This window comes from Urocitellus parryii, chromosome 11, assembly GCF_045843805.1.
Source record: "Urocitellus parryii isolate mUroPar1 chromosome 11, mUroPar1.hap1, whole genome shotgun sequence".
NCBI lineage: Eukaryota > Metazoa > Chordata > Mammalia > Rodentia > Sciuridae > Urocitellus > Urocitellus parryii.
The window spans coordinates 14,121,228-14,137,519 of record NC_135541.1 but is presented as its reverse complement, the minus strand read 5'-3'; the positions used below and the strand labels follow the sequence as shown (position 1 = coordinate 14,137,519).

The following is a 16,292-nucleotide window of genomic DNA, read 5'->3' as shown; positions in this document are numbered from 1 at the left end:
GCTGAGCCACAGTGCTGGTCACCAGTGCTGCCCCTAAGGCTCTAGCATCAGAGAGACAGGGTTCAAATCCTGCCTCCACCACCAAAGGGCCTCGGGACTTGAACAAGTGACTTACCACCTTAGCCTCAGGCTCCCCTATAAAATGGGGTGATGAGCCCTATTACATGGGTTACTACTTCAGTTTGTCAAGGGCCTTGCAGAGTGCCTGGTATGAAATTAGTGCTTAAAAATAATTAGTATGCCAGGCATGGTGGCACACACCTGTAATCCCAGTGGCTGAGGAGGCTGAGGCAGGAGGATCTCATTAGCAAGGCCCTAAGCAACTTAGTGAGACTCTTGTGTTAAAATAAAAAATAAAAAGGGTTGGGGTTGTAGCTCAGTAGTAAAGCGCTCCTGGGTTCAATCCCCAGTATAAAAAAAAAAGAAAGAAAGAAAGAAAAGAAAAAACAATAAAACTTTGTACCTCTAATTCTTATTAAGAGCTTCCTTTGTGCCCGGGATGGGGATAAGCTGTTTGCCTCTGTTATCAGATCTCCTCCCCTGGCTGGGAAAGGTGCTGTTGCTACCCTCAGATTTATGGGCCAATGGGGAGGAAAATACGACACCACAGATTTGTAAGACAAGACTGGAAAGGGCTCGGTAAATGACTAAAGTGCAAGGTGACAGTGGCACCGCGAGGGTCTCTGCACAGAGGTGGTAGAGAAAACGGGTGGCTTTGTTTGGATGGTGGGAAGGGGTGGCCCAGGGAAGCTGGCTCGAGGTGGTGTTGGGTTGGCAGCTGCATGATCCGTTTCGAGGACCCTCCCTTTCCTTTCTCCCTGCACCCTCGTACCTGTCCCCACCCTGGCTTGGCCCCAGACGCCCCTCTGCCATCATCTCTGTCCTAGGGCCTCATTACTGGCATCCTAACACTTTTCACTCTTGACTTCTCCTCATTCCTTCTGCTGCGACTCCTCTGAGAGGAAATTAAAATACTCCTAATGTTTGAAGTGTTTAGAAAATATAGTGACCTTCAAGGACCGGGAGGGAGCGGGGCTCATTATTCTGGAGAGTTGGGTGGAAGCAATTCCCCAACTATTGATTTAAGGTGTGTCAGGTCATCTCAGGATCCCAGTCAAACCTTATAGGGAAGACCTCTGTGAATTTCCCCAGCCGAGGCTGAAGGATAGAACTGTAATTGACAAAGCCATGCGTAGTACTTTACAGTTTATCTTCATCCTGAACAAAGTAGTTCCATCTTTTAATCTCTACTAGAGGGAAGGGAAGGGAGGAGGGAAAGAGAAGGAAAGGAGGAAAAGACCCTATGCTAAAAAAAAAAAATCTGTCTACAAGGAATCACCATGGGGGCTGGGGGTACAGCCCAGTGATAGAGATGTGCTTAGCATGCAAGAGGCCTTCAGCTTGATGTCCAGCAAGAGACTCACAAAAAAGTAAAAGGAACCACCAATAGTTGTTACTCTAATGTCATCATTGCCCTCACTAGCATCATCATAATCCTGCCATTGTTGAGGGCTTACCATGTGCCAGAACCACACTCCATGTTTCCCATGCATCACAGCCAAGCACTAGGTGTCATTATTTTCTTTTTCAAAACGAGGAAACTGAAGCTTAGATTTTATAAAACTTGAGTGTGTGAAGGAGCTGCTGTTTATATCCAAGCACACATTTCTAACACTGTACTATACTGGGGCTTGCTTTTTATCCTCTTAACTCTGGAGCAGATAGTTTCCATGTCAAGATATGTGATATTTGGCCTTTTTAACAACTGCATAGTATTCCTATATATGGATATACCATAATTTTTCTAACCACTTCCTGTTGATCAACAGTTAGCTAATTTTTCCTTTTTCAGTATTGAAAGATATGACAATAGTCTACCCTGGGAGATTGCCCTCCCAACCAAGCTGTGGACTGTTGTTCCCTCCTTGGCCAGTCTCCAGGCACCTTGTAGCTAACATGCTGTGGATCATCCATTGCTTCCCCTTTCTGCAGCTCATCTTCGCCTAACCCCCAGCCCCACCCCCCCTCCACCCTCTATGAACTCCCACTTGGGGTATTGTATCTTTAGGAAAATGGAAAATAACTCCTTCCAGTCCTTCCTGCTCTGGAGCAGGGGTTTCCACCCAGGACCACACCCTCCCCCCTCCCCCCGGGGGGAACATTGGCCGGGTCAGGAGACAGGTCTGGCTGTCTTGCTGCCAGGGCCAGTGAGTAGAGGTCAGGGGTACTGCTGAACACACAGCCCACCAGACAGCCCCCGTGGAGAACTGAATTCTCTGGCAAAACCATCTGTAGGTCCAGGATCCAGAAACAGCCCTACAGCTCTCCAGGGACAGATCCTGTGTCCAAACACTACCTGGGGAAGGCCAGAGGGACCTGAGATCCAGTGCGGACCCCTGTTCCTCAGCTTCCATACAGGAAGGCCGAAGCCTGGACGGGCCTAAACAGTGGCCGCTGGGTCCTCTGTGTGCCAGCCCTGAGTGCAGAGGATCCCCATTTTCCAGATGAGATTGAGACTCAGAGGGGAAAGTCATGCGGTTGACAAGCAGCCAGGCCCGCCTCCTCTGCTCGGGCTGGTGCCTCGGGAGCGGAATCGGTAGTCAGATGTCTGCTTTCCATGGAATTCCTGATCGCATGCACCCAGCCTGAGAGGTGGCTGTTGGTGGGTGTCTGATGGGCGTGGCATTTTTAGGAACCCAGTCACACACACCCCCCATCCCCAAACAGGGAAAATGGCCTGCCCTGGGGACCCACAGAGGAAGGCCCAGGTTGCCCAGGATGGGAAGCACTGTCTGACTCCACTTAATGAGAAAAGAACACAGGTGGTTTTTGGTTTGTTGTTTTGGATGCTGGGGATGGAACCCAGGGCCTCGCGCATGCTGGGCAAGTGCTGTACCACTGAGCTGCACCCCAGCCCAGGACAACGGTTTTCTAAGCTTTAAATGGGAAGCTGAATAGACACAAAAGAATGAAGGTACTTTGTGGTCATCTCACCTACAAAATCCTTCCAGCTGATTAGAATCGGTCACCCAGGTCCCACCTGGTCTTCATCTCCGCCTCTCAACTCTGGCCCAGAAGCCTTTAGACCTTGCCCATTGCTCTTGGCTGAAGACCAAATCTCAATGAGTCTGAAGCAGGCCCTGGAGGGTCTGGCCCTTCATCACCTCAGCCAGCACCCCTTCCCTGTCCCTCTCCAGGAGCCCCCGAGCTCTCCTGCCTTGGGCCACCATGACCCCGTCCCCCTGCCCAGCCCTAGTTCCTCCTAGCTCAGCCCCGGCTTCAGATCCCAGCACTAGCATCACTTTCTTAGCAGCCAGGACAAGATCTGCTCCCCCGCTGCGCTTGCCTGTCACTCTGCTGTGATTTGGTTGTGTCTTTCTCCCCTGCCACCCTCTGGAGTCCTGGAGTCTCCCTCGCCCTCTGTTGTCCCCAGCCTGAGCACCCAGCAAGCACAGAGAAGGTCCTCAGGCTCTGCGCGGCCCCCTTGCTCCTGTGTGAGGGGCAGAAAGTAGGCCGGAGGGATGGCGGATGGTGAGGCTGTAGTCATTCAGGCCTCTCTTCCCTTATGGCCCAGGGCCAGGCTGGAGAAGGAGCGAGATCGGGCCAGGGTGACAGGAGGTAGCCCAGGGGAGGTGACCCAGGACACACAGCGGGAGCGACGTGTCTTCCAGCTGCACATGTGTGAGGTAAGGGGACAGGGTGTCTTCCTGGCTGCCTTTCCTGACCTCCCAGGGCCCAGTCACAGGCCCAGCTCAGGTCCTGTCTAAATGGCCTGTGGGGTGTCATCAAAGCTTAGTCATGGCCAAGAGGATTAGCTTGGGGTGGGGACTGCTGCCCTTGTCCTCAGGATCCAGCCTGGGTTCACGTCACACGCCCTTGATCCCCCTCCCCCCAGTACCTGCTCAAAGCTGGGGAGAGTCAGATGAAACAAGGCCCCGACTTCCTCCAGAGCCTCATCAAGTTCTTCCACGCCCAGCACAAGTAGGTACCCCGACCCCACCCCAGCCCTGCAGGTCACAGCAAGGCCTCTCCAGGGTCTCCATATCTGGACCTCACTGGCAGCATTTCCTCAGCTCATCTTGGAGTGCCACCATGTGTCAGGCACTAGGGACTTCACACACACATGGTCTCACTGGGTCCCCAACACCCCAGTGAGCAGATGTAGTGATTGTCCCCATTTTGTAAAAGAAACCTAAGCCCAAGATGGCACAGCTAGTTACTGGGATCCGCAGCCAGACCCCTGCCTCTGCATGTCTGCTCTTGACCATCAGCTCCCACGCCCTGTGGTCCCTGAGCACCTTCCTCCACACGTCTGGCTTCATTTTCAATTTCTTCTCTCTGGATCCCTGTTTGGCCTCTGGCATCTCTTAGCTTTTTCCAAGATGGCTGGAAGGCAGCTCAGAGCCTGTCCCCCTTCATCGAGAAGCTGGCAGCCTCCGTACATGCAGTAAGTCGGGTCTCACCCTTGGGCACGTAGCCAAGCCCCCTGTCCTTGGAGAAAATCTGCCTTGTAAGGGAGGCACTGCCCTGCTGCTCTGGCTCTGGGCCATCCGCTGGCTGGTGATGGCCTCCGTCCTCCGTCATCCTCCGTCCCACAGCTGCGTCAAGCCCAGGAGGAGGAGCTACAGAAGTTGGCCCAGCTCCGGGACTCCCTCCGAGGGACCCTGCAGCTGGAGAACAGAGAGGTCAGTCCCTGAACCATCCTGAAAGGAATGCCCTCCTCCAGGGCCCACCACGGAGGGAGGGAGAGGGAAGACCCCCTAATGAGCCCCTGCAGAATGGGGTCATCCCTCCCAGAGGTCCTGAGGTCTCCTCTGCATGTCTGAGGGACAGGAGCACCTGAGCCGGAAGAACTCTGGGGGCGGCTACAGCATTCACCAGCACCAAGGCAACAAGCAGTTTGGGACGGAGAAAGTGGGCTTTCTGTATAAGAAGAGCGATGGGTAAGTGTCTCCAAGAGCTTACAACCTACCCAAAGGCTCAGCCTAGGAAGCGACAGGGTTAGGGAAGCTGCCCACAGGGACCGTATCGTTTGTTAAGACCTAGAGGGTTCCAGGACCCTCCACTCTGTGCAGAATCATCAAAGGGCAGCTGCCCTTTGGGTCACTGGTTCTTAACTCAAAGAACAGCAGCAGTGAACACTGAGCACTTGCTGTGCTCTCATCCTTAATCTCTACACTGTACTGAATATGCCCAAAATGAAAGTGTTGACTGTGCCCTGCTCCCTGGTGCCAAACAAGCAAAAAGTGTGAAACACAAAGGCCTTTATAGGGGCTGGGGATGTGGCTCAAGCGGTAGCGCGCTCGCCTGGCATGCGTGCGGCCTGGGTTCGATCCTCAGCACCACATACCAACAAAGATGTTGTGTCCGCCGAGAACTAAAAAATAAATATTAAAAAAAAAATTCTCTCTCTCTCTCTCCCCTCTCTCACTCTCTCTTAAAAAAAAAAAAAAAAGAAAAAAAAAAAAACAAAGGCCTTTATAGAGTGTATTCGCATTTCTGCTTACTAATCAGTTTTTATCCAAAAAGAAAAACTCTGGAAGAAACCAGGGAATATTGAACTCTGAAGGAGAAGTGTTAAGTAGCTTTGAAGCATGGATTTGTTTATTTCTGGGGTTTTGTACTTATCTTGCTTAGTGTGACCACAATGCATCTGTGGTGGTCGAGATCCTGTGCCTCCTCTCAGACTGGGCACTCCCTGAGGTGTGAGAGGTGTCTCCTCCATCAGCCTTAGAGCTCTTGGGGGGCCACAGCCACATCATCCCCTTTAGAATAAGGATTCACAGAGAGCAGAGCCCTTCCTCCGTCTCACAGGAGCTTCCTGAGGGCAGAACTGGGTCTCCTGCATCAGAAGGGGACCCATGGAGGTTTGGTGGCGTGCTTGCCTAGCATGGACAAGGCCCTGGGTTCAATCCCCAGCAACCCCTCCCCCCCACACACACAGTGGGGGAACCCATAGAATGAAGAGTAAGGATCAGAAGAGGGAAGAGAAAGAGATGTGGTGAGAGGTCACAGAGGTGATGAGGCTTGGTCCCTGTCTTTCTATCCCTCTGGCCCTCAGGATTCGAAGAGTCTGGCAGAAGAGGAAGTGTGGAGTCAAGTATGGCTGCCTGACCATCTCACACAGCACTGTGAGGCTCCCCCTGGTGTTCTGAGCAGGCAGATGATCCTCCAAGATTGGCTCCCAAAACTGGATCAGGGAACTGGAGACCCCTCATAGAAGAAAGTGTGGGACCTAGAGCCCCCAGCTTAGCCATGATTTACAGTCCTCGCCCTTGAGATTCTGGGAGAGGGGAGACATAACTGGGACAGGATCATCATGCCCATTTAACAGATTGGGAAGCTGAGGCCTCAGGAGTTCTGGAGGTCCATAGGGTAGATTGTACATCCTTCACCCCCAAAATGCTGCAGATAAACCGGCCCCCAGTGAAGCTGACCCTGCTGACGTGCCAAGTGAGGCCAAACCCTGAGGAGAAAAAGTGCTTCCATCTGGTGACCCGTGAGTGTCCCCTGCCTCCTGCCTCCTCCCCACAACTGCCCAGGGCTTCTCACAGAGGTTGGTGGGATCTGTGCATTCCTGGTGTGCAGTGGCTGCTGCCCCAGGCCTAGAACCCCACAGGCCCTGGCTCCGTTCTAGCAGCTTCACCTCCCATCACGTCCAGCATTAAAATGAACCCCTTTCCATGGTAAGCGTGATCATCAGGTGATGCATATTTGCATGGCTTTGGGTGATCTGGCTTTCCAAACTGTTATTTATTTAAATTTTCACTTCTCCTTTGGAGCCCTTTATGTGAGGTGGGTAAGGCCGAGAAAGACTGGTCAGGGAGTCGTCTCCAGCAGGGATGTGAGGGGGCTCCCGGGACTGTGGCCCAGGGGGCGTGTCCAGAGAGAGTGAAACACAGAGTTCCATGGAGGACTCGGAGGGGACAGGCCTGCCCTGCCATGGGGAACCAGGAAGGGCTGCTGGGAGGAGAGAGCATTTTAATTTAGCCTTAAAGGACATAGAGCATATAGGGTTTGGGGGTGGGGTGGCCTTCAGGAGACAGGATTGCCACCATGATAGACATGGAAGTAGGAGCCAGGCTGGCCAGCGTGGAGGGTTCACAGAGGAGTCGTGGGTGGTGGGCCTGGGAATGCCATTTTAAAGGTTCAAACCTTATTCCCTGGCAGTAGGGAGCCATGGGGGTCTTAGAATCTTAGGCACAAGGATGGGAGCTGGTAAAAGCTGGGTGAGGGGAGGATGTGGAAAGCAGAGAGACTAGGCAAGAGGCTGAGAGCCTAATGGGGTGGTGGCAGTAGGTTTAGAGGGGACCCTGCCTAGGCTTGGGGATGGGGGTTGGGCACTGTGCCCTGACTCGGAAACCTGGGCTTTCCATAGAGGCAGGCTCCTTGGAATACTACTTTGGAGGTTGCTGAGGCTGGCTTTGAACTCGCAATCCTCCTGTCTCAGCCTCCCCAGCTGCTGGGATTATAGGCGTGAGCCACTGCCCCCCCAGCCTTCCGCTGTCACACCCTTCTAGCTTGGGAGGACCAACATGGCAGAGAAGAAGGGTCCATCTGGTCTCAGTGGTTTGGGTGGGGCTCCCCGGACCTGGGGAAAACCAGCAGGATTTCTGCGGGCCTGACGCCCCTTCTCTCCCAACAGACAACCGGACATACCACTTCCAGGCAGAGGACGAGCACGAGTGTGAGGCGTGAGTGCCCCGTAGGCCAGCCTTACGGTGGGGCAGGGAGCCTGGTCCTTTCCCGCCTCCCAGCCCCGCCGCCCGCTCGCTCCATCTGCGCAGGTGGGTGTCGGTGCTGCAGAACAGCAAGGATGAAGCCTTGAGCAGCGCCTTCCTCGGGGAACCCAGCAGCGGCCCGGCGTCCTGGGTGGGCGCGGGGCTGGACGGGGAGTCCCAGGACCTCACCAAGCTGCTCATAGCCGAGGTGAAGAGCCGGCCCGGGAACGGCCAGTGTTGCGACTGCGGGGCTGCAGGTGAGCTGGTGCGGCACGGCCAGGAGGGGCGGGCGGGGAGGGGACCCGCGCCCGCCGGCTCGAGCTACGCCCCTTTGCAGACCCCACGTGGCTCAGCACCAACCTGGGCGTGCTCACCTGCATCCAGTGCTCTGGCGTCCACCGCGAGCTGGGCGTGCGTTTCTCCCGCATGCAGTCGCTCACCTTGGACCTGCTGGGCCCGTCAGAGTTGCTGGTGAGGACCGGGCGGGACCCGAGGGAAGGTTGGGGGTGTGGTTCGGCCGGGGGCGGGGCTGGGCCCAGATAGGCTAGATCCGTAGCAGCCGGGGGTGGGGCTGGGCCGAGATAGGCTAGATCCGGGGGGCGGGGCCCAGATAGGCTAGATCCGTAGGATCCGGGGGTGGAGCCGGGGGCGGGGCCTGGGTGAGCCGCGCGACTGAGCGCCAGGACTTCTGGAAGCTTACCCTTCCCAGGGACGTTGTGTTTTACACCCCCACCCCCAACACACACTTCTAACCCCAGCTGGCCTTGAACATCGGAAACACGCGCTTCAATGAGGTTATGGAGGCCCAGCTGCCCTCACACGGCGGTCCTAAACCCTCAGCTGAGAGTGACATGTAAGGAGCTTCTCCCAGGGAAGGACCTCATGACTGGAGGATTCTACCTCCCCCGCCCCCAGAGTCTCAGAGGGATCCGGGATCAGATGTCTAGGGAGAGGGGAACCTCAGGTCTGGGGAGTCTCCAGGGCATGGTTCTGGGGAACTGGACACTTGCATCCCCAGCGGGCTGGTTCCAGGGGTCCTTTAGGTGGAAATAGGCTCTTGCTCTGAGAACCTGTAGTTGTTTTGGTAGGAATGCCCGCAGGGACTACATCGTGGCCAAGTATGTGGAACATAGATTTGCGCGACGGTCCACACCTGAGCCCCAGAGACTCTGGACAGCCATTTGCAACAGGGACCTCCTGGCGGTATTGGAGGCCTTTGCCAACGGACAGGACTTTGGACAGCCTCTGCCAGGGCCTGACGGGCAGGTGTGATCCCACCCCCACCCCACGGAGGGCCCCTTATAACCCAGCTGTCACTCCCCTGTGCCTTTCTGGGCCAGCTGCTCAGTTCTCACCATCCCTGAGTCAGTGTGCATGCCTCCAGTCAAGCAGACCTGAGCCAGAAGTCTAGCTATTATTCCTCTTAGCTATGTGACCCAGGGCAGGTTACTTAACCTTCTGAGCCTTATTTCCTTATCCATAAATTGGGTTAAGAATAGCACCCACAGAGCCCGGCATGGTGGTACACACCTATAATCCCAGTGGCTTAGGAAACTGAGGCAGGAGGATTGCAAGCTCAAGGCCAGCCTCAGCAATTTAGTGAGACCCTAAGCAACTTAGCAAGACCCTGTCTCAAAATAAAAAATAAAAACAGGGCTGGGGATGGTTAAGCAACCCTGGGTTCAATTCCTGGTTAAAAAAAGAAGAAGTGGCTGGGGGTAGCTCAGTTGGTAGAGTGCTTGCCTCACATGTACAAGGCCCTGGGTTCAATCCCCAGCACCAAAAAAAAAAAAAAAAGAAGAAGAAGAAGAGAGGGAGGGAGAGAATAGCACCTACAGGATTGAATAGCCTTGGAATTGGGCAAGGGTAGGTCAGATTAGACACTGCCTGACTATTCCAGTGATATGGAATAGTCAGGGAGAGGGGATATCCCAGGCCCTGGAAAGGTTAAGTCAGCGGGGATTGCTGCTGATTGGACATTGGCGGTTGGCTGTCGTGGACTAGGTGTGTAGCTCAGTGCTAGAGTGCATACTTAGCACAAAGGAGGCCCTGGGTTCAGCCCCAGCTGGCACCACCAAAACAACAAAGAGCCTGGGGCTCTTTGAGCCATCATCTGATATCCGTTGGGCGCCAGTGGGCAGCAGGGTGCCGCAGTTCAGCGATGCCAGCCGCTGCAGGGCGTGAGGCTGCATAGGTTTCCATGGGGAAACGGGGGCAGAGAGGAGCCTGGAGCCAGAACCCAGCTTGGGAAACTCCTTCCTTTGAGGACAGAAGAGGAAGAGCCATGAAGGAAACACTGAGGGAGCGGTTGGTCCTTGCCCCTCTCCCCACACGCATGGTTCTGTCCGTTGGGTCTTGTCTCTCGGGTTCTGGCAGCTTCTTATCTAGCAGCAGGGGTCCAAGAGGGCAGCGCTGGGCTGGGGGCAGGTGACCTGGGGAAACTCAGGTGTGGGCATGTGTTCAGGTGCCCGGAGAGCTTGCCCTGCACTTGGCTATCAAAGTAGCCAGCCAGGCCTCCCTGCCCCTGGTGGACTTCATCATCCAGAACGGGTGAGAACCTGCTGCCCTCAGCCCCTCCCTGCACTGCCCACTTTCCCGCCCCCATCTCCTGGTCTCCTCTTTTCCTTTCCCCCAACCTTTACCCTCCCAACTGGGTTCCCCTCCTTGCCCCCTGAACCCCTCCCCCAGTGGTCACCTGGATGCCAAGGCTGAGGACGGGAACACTGCCCTGCACTGCGCGGCGCTCCACGGCCAGGCCGACTGCATCAAGCTGCTGCTGAGAGGGAGAGCAGCTGTGGGCACAGGTGCGACCAGGGACACCTCCTCCCTCAGAGCCCATCCCTGCTCCCGGCTACGGCTTCCTGCCTGTCAAGCATGGGCTTTGCAGACACACTTGGGTGCTAACCTGGCTTACTTCTGACTGCCTCTGACCTAGGGCAGGTGTCACTCATCTTTTGAACTTCAGCCTCCTCATCTGTAAAATGGGAGTAACACCACTGATGTGGCAGCCCTGCCAAAGGGGTAAAATTAAGTAACATTTCTGAAAGTATCTATCAAAATAAATATAGCCAAATCTGGGTGATAGTGACTGTAATAGCTACTGCTTACTAATATGCCTGCACTGACTTATACCTGATAATTAATTTAATTCTTACGATAACCTGGTCAGATACTTTCAAGTGTTATACTCATTTTATAAATAAGACAGTTAAGGCCCAGAGAGGTTAAATATCTTGCTTAATCTCACATAGCTACAAAGTTTCGAGGCCAGGATTCAAAGCCAAACATTCTTTTTTTTTTTTTTTTTTTTTGAGAGAGAGAATTTTTTAATATTTCTTTTAGTTCTCAGCGGACACAACATCTTTGTTTGTATGTGGTGCTGAGGATCGAACCCGGGCCGCACGCATGCCAGGCGAGCGCGCTACCGCTTGAGCCACATCCCCAGCCCCAAAGCCAAACATTCTAATTCCAGAGGCCCATCTTAACCTAAGTTGTAATGTCTCCTTGGCCCTGACCATGACCCTGACTTTACCCCTTCACAGTGAACGAGGCTGGAGAGACAGCTCTGGATGTGGCCAGGAAGAAGCAGCACAAGGAGTGCGAGGAGCTGGTGAGTGAGAGGGTGGGGCTACCCTCTGACCTTGCTGGGCCCCTGGCCTCTGAACTGGCGGGCCTTTTTCTCTGGCAGCTGGATCAGGCCCAGGCTGGGACCCTCACCTTCCCTCTGCATGTAGACTACCCCTGGGGAATGTCTATGGAGCCTGGCTCTGACAGCGAGGAGGACGAGGAAGAGAAGGTGGGTGCTAGCCCCTGTCGCAGCCTCTAGGTGGCGGAAGGAAAGCCGGAGTGGGCCTGGTGTGGGAGGGCAGGCTGAACTGGGGAAACAGCTGTCCTCGCCCCACAGCGCTGCCCTCTGAAGCCCCCAGCCCAAGCCCGCTGGGCCAGTGGCAGGCTGGACATCAGCAACAAGACCTATGAGACCTTCACCAGCCTAGGACCAGCCGGCCAGCAGAGCCAGAGTGAAGACTGTCCCCCACCCTTGCCCATCAAAAGCTCTTCTCGGACAACAGTCCAAGGACGTGCAGGACATGCCAACGGAGGTATAGTTGAATGCTCAGAAAAGTCCTCACCAGACCATTTATTGAGGTCCTCTGTATGCTGGGACCCTGAACTGAGAGTGCCACCAGTCCACATCACGCTCACAGTCACCTCTCTTTAGAGGTTATCCTCCTCCGAGAGGTTAAGTAATATGCTAAAGTTTCCACAGCTGATAAGCCTCTGGTGTGGAGTTCAAACCCAGGTCTGTCTTATTCCAAATTCCTCGGCATTCCACTTAAATAAAAAAGAAAGACAGGAGTTTTTTGAAGCATCTACTGAGTCTTGAGTCCGTTGAGGGCTTCTGGGACACCTCTAGTGAGGAGATAAAACTGAAATACAGTTGATGGCATTACAAGGCTCAGTGTGATAAGATTCAAAGCCTTAATCTCAGGAAGACAGGGACTTGGGCTTTTGTGCATGTGCCTGTGCTTGGGAACAGAGGTTGAATGACTAGAGCGGGCTTGTCCTGGAAGGTCCATCCAGAGGTGGGAGCAGGCAGGTCCTGCTGGGAATGAGTGGTCAGGGCTGGGAGCTGAAATGAGGGATGGACAGGAGAGGCCAGGCTGAGGGGAAGGGGGAGCAGGAGCAGGACGGCAAGCCGGGAGGCCAGCTGCTGCTGTGAACAGATGTGCAGCTGGAGAAGGTGGAGAGGAAGAGGGGGCTGGGAGCTGGGAGGGAACCAAGGACAATCCTAGAGGTCAAAGGCAGCTTTGAAAGACAGCAGAGGGAATGATAAAAATGGGGTCTGTCATTTCTGGTTCCAGATCCTGAAGTCCCCAGCCTGAGTTCAGAGCCCCCCGAGGCCTCTGAGAGCCTGGGCAGTCTAGCCACCTCCTCCTCCAGCCTCACAAGCCCCATGGAGCCTGGGGGAGCCGGTCAAGGCCTGCTCAGCTCGGAGGAGGGCCTCCAGGAGACCCCGGGCACCTCCCGACCCAGCCTGGCACCTGGAGCCACCCCTGCAGAGGTGTATCTCCCCGTCCGATTCAGGTGGGTGAGGGCCCAGCTGTGGAAACTAGGCAAGTCTCCTGATGTCTCTGATCACCCATTTGTCTCCCCACCTCTAAAAAGCACCTCCCTCAAGACTGGGCCACATCCTAGCTCTGCGGCCCATGCCCTAGGTGGGGATGCTAGACCTTGGGCTTAGGGGTGTGGCCCCCTCCCCCAACTGCCCCCAGGTTGGCCTGCAGAGCTGGGGAGGAGCCTGGGACGGACCTTGGTGCTGAGGCTGGAGGAAAGAAGGCTCAGCCCCACCTGCGTGGCTCATTCAGAGACTCTGAGTGGGGTCCTTACTCTGTCCGCAGTTGTAACCCAGAACCCAATCCTCTCCCTTCTCACAAACCCTTTCTAGCAGGAGTTTGGGCAAACCGATGTGGTGATATCCTCAGAGCCCTCTGGGGGTCATCTCCAGGCCTCTGGGACCTATCATGGACCCAGACTAGGCAGCCTTGAGGACTCCATGCCCCTCATCCTCAGCCCCGGCCTCACTCGCTCTCTTCCTGAGCCCTTTCTCCTCACTCAGAGGGGCTCTGGGCACCAAGGCAACCGGGGTGGTCTCTCTTTGCCTTCTAGCTCGGAGAGCACTCGCTCCTATCGGCGGGGAGCCCGGAGCCTGGAAGATGGTCCCTCAGCCCGGCAGCCCGTGCCCAGAAGGAGCACACAGGTAGGAGCCCTGGGACTGTGTCTGAGGGCAGTGGGGGGGCCTGAGAGTCTGTCAGGAGCAGGTGTCGTGGGGTAGAAGTCTCTCCCCATGGCTGGGGCACATGTGGATCCAGATGGCCACCTGGTGCAAGTCCCTGCCCCGGGGCTTTCCTTCCCACCCAGGCCCAGGGCTGCGTGTAGCTGCAGTGAGCCCAGGCCTCAAAGTGGAGGCCGCGAAGTGGCCCAAGTTGTGCTGTTCCCCAAGGGAGGAGGAGCCAGGCCTCCTTCAGCGGGAGTAGGGAGGCTGCACACCTGGCCTCCGTCCATCTCTCCCCTTGTACTGAGGGCTTCTAGAACCCGCATGGACTTCCAGATCCCAGGCATAGAGGGGTGTGACGGGAACAGGGAGAGAGCTAGAGCCTTAATCTGGCTTCTCCCTGCTGAGATCACCGAGTCTTCAGCAGTTACATATATTAAGTGGCACCTGCAGTGGGCAGAGACCAAAGCCCAGGGGAAGGTGGCCTCCTCCGTTCCTGGCTCCCCTGGATTCCCAGGGATGGCACTGGATGTCTGCGCTGGGCATGGGGGTTGGCAGGGCAGGAGCTGGCTCCCCTGGGGAGTCGTCATATTTTGTCCATCTGTCAGGTACCAGTACAAATCCGTGCTCCACTACTGCCCTGAGAGCCGGTAGCCGTCACGTGGCATTTAGTCTCTTGTGGCGTGTATGGTCGTAAGAGCTAAATGTTAGAGGAAAGTGGCTTTTTGGGGCAAGTTGCTTTATTTCTTTAAGCCTCAGTTTCACTGTGTGTAAAAATGGGAATAATTTAACCTCCTCCCCGTGGGGAAATCGTGAAGCTAAGTGTGATAATCACCTAGTACATGATAGAACCTAGATCTCGGTTTCATCTTTCTCTCCCCAGGTTGGCTTCCCTGAAGGGGATGGCGCAAAGACTGGGGTTCTCCCGGCAAGTTCTGTGCGCCTTTTGCAAGACTAGGGCCTTGCTGACCCCTGCATGGCCATATTGAACCCCAATGCTCAAGTGGAACTTGAGCACACAAAGTTGGAGAGTGAAGGCATCCATTCCCTTGGGTCCCGGCTCTCCATCCCTCGTGTCTCTGTGGATGGCCTTCCTCTTGCTGTGGACCATGTCCCTGCCAAGGAAGCTGTGCCCTTTATGATGGGGCTGAGATGGTCCTTTTCCTGCTGTCTCATTGCCCTCGGGGGCCAGCCACCCAGAGGTTAGGTCTGAGTGCTCCTGAGCTCGGTTCAGACACAGAACTTTCGGTTCCCTGTCAGGACGGTTTCTCCCATCAGCCCGGGGTGCCCTCGTTCACTTCCAGATCACGGACTCTGCTGGACCAGGGACTGTCTTCTCACCATTCTTAGTCCAGTGTTCCTTTACTGAGTTCCAGCTCTGTGTCCAGGCCTATGTGAGGCACTATGGATGCCACATGGGAAAGGCCAGGGTCCTTCCTATAGGTATGGTCCCCAGTAGGGAAGCTGGTCTCAAGGACTGGCTTGGGAATGGGCAGGGCCAGGTTCCAGAGGATGGTTCTGGAATGAGGAGCAGGACGTGCTGTTGTCTGGTTTCCCATCTGACCATGACAGTTGTCTGTAGCTCATCTTTATTCTAGTTGGCCAGGGCCTATGCTGAACTGGCTGTTAAACAGACATTCTGAATGCCAGTCACGAGGGACAATCCAGCCTTCCCAGGGATCTCTAATGTCTTTCTCAGCCACGAAGTAGAGCATGGCTCACCTGCTTTTGTTTATCTCCATGACTTAGCAAGAGGAAAGGAACTGGGGTGATGGATCCCCACTTATCTCTTTTTTCTGTCAACTCAGGAGCCTGCCAGTCTTGGGTGAGAGGGGCTGAGAAAGGAGGCAGGAGAGGGATAGAGCAAAGTCTTCAAGGTCCTTCCCAGTGCCAGAAGTCCACCACTGCTCAGCCCCAGTTGGAAGCCGACTCTCTAAAGTCATCACCAACTGCTAACACCTCAGTTTTACAGCCATGGGTTCTGGGCCCTGGTGGGGATGGGCCAGGCCAAGCAGAGGAGACCAGAGGGCGTCAAGGCCAGCAGCACAGCAGTCTGCAGGGAGGCTGGGTCACTTACCCAGGAGGTCTGACTGCTGTGTGGGCCCACAGAAACAGATTGCCTTCTGAGCCCCCCGTGTATGGCTCTGTTCATCTCAGACGTGTTATTTCATTCATCTCTTTATAATAAAGGATTTGGAGGAGATAAGTTCCATTGATTTCATTTATGAGATCTGACTCTTGGGCCCTGGAATTCTTTCTCTGGATCCTGCGAGGGAGACAGCCTGGTGTGGAGCCATGACTGCAGTGCCATCAGGGCCGGTTTTGCCCCAGGAGGTGTCATGGTATAGAGTGCCAAATGCCATTGTCTCGGCTTGGCACAAGATCACGAGCCACCACACAGCTTTGTAGGTTCAAACAGCAATTCTTTATTCCCAATCTCACACCAGCCTCCACACACGCTCAGGGGAAATTCTCCATCTCCCCCCCAATACATGTCCTAAATACATTTTCTCCACGAGAACTCAGCGGGAACTCAGGCAGCAGGCACGCCCTACTCCCAGCAGCAATAATCTTCAACCTCCCACTTCCCTAAAACTCCTTTTGTCTTAAACCGGGAACATCCTAAGGAGCGGGATACTTCCTCAAACCTGATCAGCTCTAAACCCGGATCCGCCTTGGTCCTTGAGCAAGGTCACCTTACATGCAATGTCAACAGCGAAATCCACTTAACATGGGGTACGCTGGCAAGGAAATTTTGAAGCGTCATTCCTACTTGACAATGGCCCTCAGCAATATTT

General features: G+C 54.9%; 1 protein-coding gene across 3 annotated transcripts in view; it reads left to right on the top strand.

The window, feature by feature from the left end:
- Asap3 (ArfGAP with SH3 domain, ankyrin repeat and PH domain 3) overlaps window positions 1-15,685 on the top strand; it is a 44,060-nt gene extending 28,375 nt beyond the window's left edge. Inside the window, exons 6-26 of one of the 3 annotated variants that reach the window (XM_026403607.2) lie at window positions 3,575-3,686; window positions 3,896-3,981; window positions 4,372-4,447; window positions 4,599-4,685; window positions 4,834-4,943; window positions 6,062-6,131; window positions 6,412-6,499; window positions 7,646-7,694; window positions 7,788-7,978; window positions 8,059-8,192; window positions 8,480-8,574; window positions 8,810-8,987; window positions 10,186-10,271; window positions 10,410-10,525; window positions 11,264-11,331; window positions 11,410-11,517; window positions 11,626-11,821; window positions 12,584-12,806; window positions 13,389-13,479; window positions 14,378-14,422; window positions 15,303-15,685. In XM_026403607.2, the coding sequence (XP_026259392.2) occupies window positions 3,575-3,686; window positions 3,896-3,981; window positions 4,372-4,447; window positions 4,599-4,685; window positions 4,834-4,943; window positions 6,062-6,131; window positions 6,412-6,499; window positions 7,646-7,694; window positions 7,788-7,978; window positions 8,059-8,192; window positions 8,480-8,574; window positions 8,810-8,987; window positions 10,186-10,271; window positions 10,410-10,525; window positions 11,264-11,331; window positions 11,410-11,517; window positions 11,626-11,821; window positions 12,584-12,806; window positions 13,389-13,479; window positions 14,378-14,422; window positions 15,303-15,323 (2,230 nt within the window). In that variant the 3' untranslated portion in view covers window positions 15,324-15,685. Of the gene's footprint in view, window positions 1-3,574; window positions 3,687-3,895; window positions 3,982-4,371; window positions 4,448-4,598; window positions 4,686-4,833; window positions 4,944-6,061; window positions 6,132-6,411; window positions 6,500-7,645; window positions 7,695-7,787; window positions 7,979-8,058; window positions 8,193-8,479; window positions 8,575-8,809; window positions 8,988-10,185; window positions 10,272-10,409; window positions 10,526-11,263; window positions 11,332-11,409; window positions 11,518-11,625; window positions 11,822-12,583; window positions 12,807-13,388; window positions 13,480-14,377 lie in introns of all 3 variants that reach the window. The other 2 variants (XM_026403608.2, XM_026403606.2) reach the window with 2 other exon arrangements.
- Window positions 15,686-16,292: the final 607 nt, after the last annotated feature.